General features: G+C 38.3%; 1 protein-coding gene and 1 long non-coding RNA gene across 2 annotated transcripts; one reads left to right on the top strand and one right to left on the bottom strand.

Moving 5' to 3' along the window:
- Positions 1–423: 423 nt before the first annotated feature.
- On the top strand, positions 424–3,392 carry LOC143147459 (uncharacterized). Its single transcript, XM_076312702.1, has 3 exons — positions 424–581; positions 1,388–1,514; positions 3,178–3,392. Exons 1-3 carry the CDS (start codon positions 424–426, stop codon positions 3,307–3,309), a joined length of 417 nt encoding a protein of 138 aa, XP_076168817.1. The 3' UTR covers positions 3,310–3,392.
- On the bottom strand, positions 1,445–3,028 carry LOC143147085 (uncharacterized). Its single transcript, XR_012992164.1, has 2 exons — positions 2,808–3,028; positions 1,445–1,965 (listed from the first exon to the last, which is right to left on the bottom strand). It is a non-coding gene; the product is annotated as an uncharacterized LOC143147085 (long non-coding RNA).
- Positions 3,393–3,993: the final 601 nt, after the last annotated feature.

The raw sequence follows: 3,993 nt of genomic DNA, 5'->3' as shown, positions 1-3,993 counted from the left end.
TACCTTATTTTTAAATATTTGTATTGTACCATTGTAGAGAAATTGGTACACAGATGCAAATCAAATAATGGCGAAAGTACGTAAGAAAATCACTGTTACGAAAACCTAACCTCAACGTGTGGCAAATTATCGTAATCCATCGTTCGAGGTTGCAATTTGTGAGACCGACCATAAGACACCAAGTACTATAGGTTCGTATACTAGTTAGTTATCACGCGGTCGATGTTACACGACGAGTTAGGAATAAGATTGTAAGGTAAACGTTGTTAAGCGCCGGGTAACATACATAGAAATTATCTCGTGGCCGTAATTACAGTTATAGAATCGTTGGGAATGGTTCATCGATAACGATTACCGTTGCGAACCGTTCATCGTGTTTTGCGTATTTGCTCGACGATAATATAATCGTTCGTAGTTAAGTAGATGTGTAATTACCTTGGTCTTGGCCCCGTCCCGGCGCAATTACGTTGCGTGATACCTGTCGGCTGCGAAAAACAGGTTGCCGGCACTTGGGAATTCGACGTCACGTGGGTTCGATGCCGGTCAATTCTTCCCAACCTGCCTAAAAATTCAATTTCAAGGTAACGCTGGCATTTTTACGAAGCGGCTCGCATAACCTATAAATATGCAAGTGTACAAGTTATAAGAAGTTAGATTAATGGTACATTGCATATTGTATCTCACCTTTCTACATTTACACACACACACACACACACACGCGCGCGCGCACGCACGCACACAATAAATATGCAAATGTAGAAGTTTAAGGTTAGATTAACAGTACATTGCATATTGTATCTCACCTTTCCCCATTTACACACACACACACATACACATAACCTATAAATATGCAAATGTAGAAGTTTAAGATTAGATTAACAATACATTGCATATTGTATCTCACCTTTCTAAATTTATATACATATATTATTTGTGCTCTCTCTCTCTCTCTCTCTCTCTCTCTCTCTCTCTCTCTCTCTCTCTCTCTCTCTCTCTCTCTCTCTCTCTCTCTCTCTCTCTCTCTCTCTCTCTCTCTCTCTCTCTCTCTCTCTCTCTCTCTCTCTCTCTCTCTCTCTCTCTCTCTCTCTCTCGCACTAGAGTCGTATTCAGTTTGAATGAAGGGTAATAAAACTGAAACATAATTACATACACTTGTAGTACATAATAGTGTAATAAAATAAAAGAATAGTATATATAATAATCTATATAATAATACAATCGAACAAATTTTATATATATATATATATATATTATATGTATATATATATATATATATATATATAATATATATTATATATTATTTCACAACAAATTATGTATTACTCGTATATTATTTAATTTCATAATAAGTACCACTCTGGTACAAGAAAAGTATATTATTATTTAGTTACTGTTGGGAACTGGAGAGGACTGTTCCGGGTGTAATGGGAATCCGATTGGCTGAAATTTGGACTTCGTGGACGACTAACTTGGAACATGGCCACAGTCGACAATCTCCGATCTTCAATCATCAAGTGGGTAATGTTCTTTGCAAGCTTGGCCTCCAAGAGCGTCATCTGTCGATCAGTGATGAATCAAACCCCTGCTGAACTTACAAGTACCGGGCCAGACATTAGAAAACTCGAGATGAATTCCCCTTACCACACGCTACGCCTCGGGGCAGTAATTTTCAGTTCCGGACAATAGGCATTATGTAAAAAAAGTCGTTGTATTAAAACACACAATTCGTTGTTGACATATGTACCTTTTTTAACGTCTTTATTACGCAAATTAAAAGAAAGTGTACTGGACACATCCAGAGTACTTACATAATTGCGAGAAGGTAAGCCATAGCCGAAGGCTGGTTTTAAACATAACCTCGAAAATTATTACTCTCGTTATTACATCTTTATTGCGCTAGTTAGAAGAAAATGTAGACATCGTGTCGTGGTAGTTACATGAGTAAAGGCGGGGTACAGCTGTCGGCTACTTTTAAACATAACCTCAATAATTATTATCATATTACACATTTATTAGGCAAATTATAAGAAAATGTAGATACCGTCCGAGGGTAGTTACATAATTGCATAATTACATAAAGACAAGGTACCAGCTGACGGCTGCTTTTAAATCTAACTTGAAAGATATACACGAACGAAATTTAAAACAAAACAATATTTGGAATCGATTAAAGGGATTTCAAAACGTTTTCAACAATACTTTTTAATCATTTTCAATGATACGAAATATCTACTATGTTTAAAAAAGAAATTAAATAGTTATTGAAACAAAGGTGGAATATATAGTGAAAATTGTTTAATTTGAAACGCATTTTAAATAATTTACGTTTTACAATACTGTCTGTTATGGCTAAAAACGTAGATCAGCAAAAATAAGAAAAAAAAAGGTGTTATAAAGATGTGTCGCTGGTATTAATACCGATAACTATCCATACTAATAGTTGTAGAACCTAACTCCATTTTCTAAGGACATATTTTTATCAACAAACACGACCAAGATTTTGAAACACAGTAGTCGCGGCAGGAGATTAATAGAAACTACTTCTATGACCTTCAGCAATGTCAAGTAGTAAACGTAACGTGCAAAAACAAATGTTATCGTAATTTGTCGCGATCTCATTTATTCGTTACAACTTTTCGATAAAGCGTTCGTAGGACTTTCTTTCCATTAAGTCCTGAAACACCCTGTATATTCTACTACGCATCTTCGTTTTAAGGAACAGATTTACACGTTAACGCGTTACGTATTATATACACCCGATTACGTGTGCAACAAGTATTCTTTAAATACACTAAAATGATAATCACTTCGTTCGAATAAATTCTTCAATGCTGCAGCGTTTGCCGACAAATGAAAATATTATGCGTCTCTCGTATATGTAAATCACTTTCGCTGCAATTACGTCGATCCATTCGATCGAAAACTTTTTTCCTCCAAGGGTTCTATAAGCAGAGTATCGCTTGTCGCGTGGCGTAATGTTTCTACGACCACGTGGCGTCAACATCGATGCTAGCGCTCGATACGTAACTGGCAAAGAAAATATAATAGAGGCGACTCGATGAAGCAACAACACCGCCCCGCGAGTATCGCGCCCTCTTCCACCAACCGAACCCATTAAGCGCAACCTCCCTTGTTATGTCTGCCGAGAGGCCAGTTAAAAAGTTTCTGCTTTCACAGCTGCTCCTCCCGTGCCATTGGAAAGTTGTTTATACTTTCGCGCGCGTGCACGTATCATCGAGCGGGACGCTGCCGTGGAGCGTGAGGATGAGAACACGAGGAAACTTGTACGCTTCGAGACAACTTTCGTAACAGTAGCCGTGTATCGTTCAGTTTGCGCAGGTGATGCAACCGTCTTCGCCAGACATTTTGCCAGATACGTATAAAATGAAGAGATTGCGCGTACCGCGTATCGAGACACGGTATTCTCTGTTGCGATTATCGGCGCGGCGTCGAGGAAACCCTGGGCCCTTTATTGTAGCTGGTTTTATGGTTATCGGATGTTTAACGTCGCGCGTTATCGCTCGGTGTAACGCGATAATTATTTTTTTTTTCTTCATTCGAAAATTGCGTGCAAATCCGCAGCACCGGTGGAGGAAAAATATTGTACGTTGCATCGAATATTACAAAGAATTTAGGGGGATTCGAAACGCGAGGTATCAAGCCACTTCTGCGCTTGTGAAACCTGGATTACGAAACCACTTTTATATTTGTAAAACGCGGAGCGTTAAGTCACGTTTATATTTCCAAAACACGAAACGTTAAGCCACTTTAACGCTGGTAAAACGCGTAAGGGTTAATAAAAAAGAATTGTACGAAACGTACTAATTCTAGCGAATGAGTGGTCGATCTTGCGAGATTAGTAACACGATAGTTACACGCACAACGAGTAGGTATCTCGAATAAGTACCGCACATCGCATTTCGTAGGTGGAAACGTAGCTTAAAGTTTCAACGTTGGTACGAATATCTCGAAAACTATTAATTTTAGGACACG

This window comes from Ptiloglossa arizonensis, chromosome 5, assembly GCF_051014685.1.
Source record: "Ptiloglossa arizonensis isolate GNS036 chromosome 5, iyPtiAriz1_principal, whole genome shotgun sequence".
NCBI classification, from domain to species: domain Eukaryota; kingdom Metazoa; phylum Arthropoda; class Insecta; order Hymenoptera; family Colletidae; genus Ptiloglossa; species Ptiloglossa arizonensis.
The sequence above is the reverse complement of the archived record's forward strand: the minus strand, read 5'-3'. Positions and strand labels throughout refer to the sequence as shown.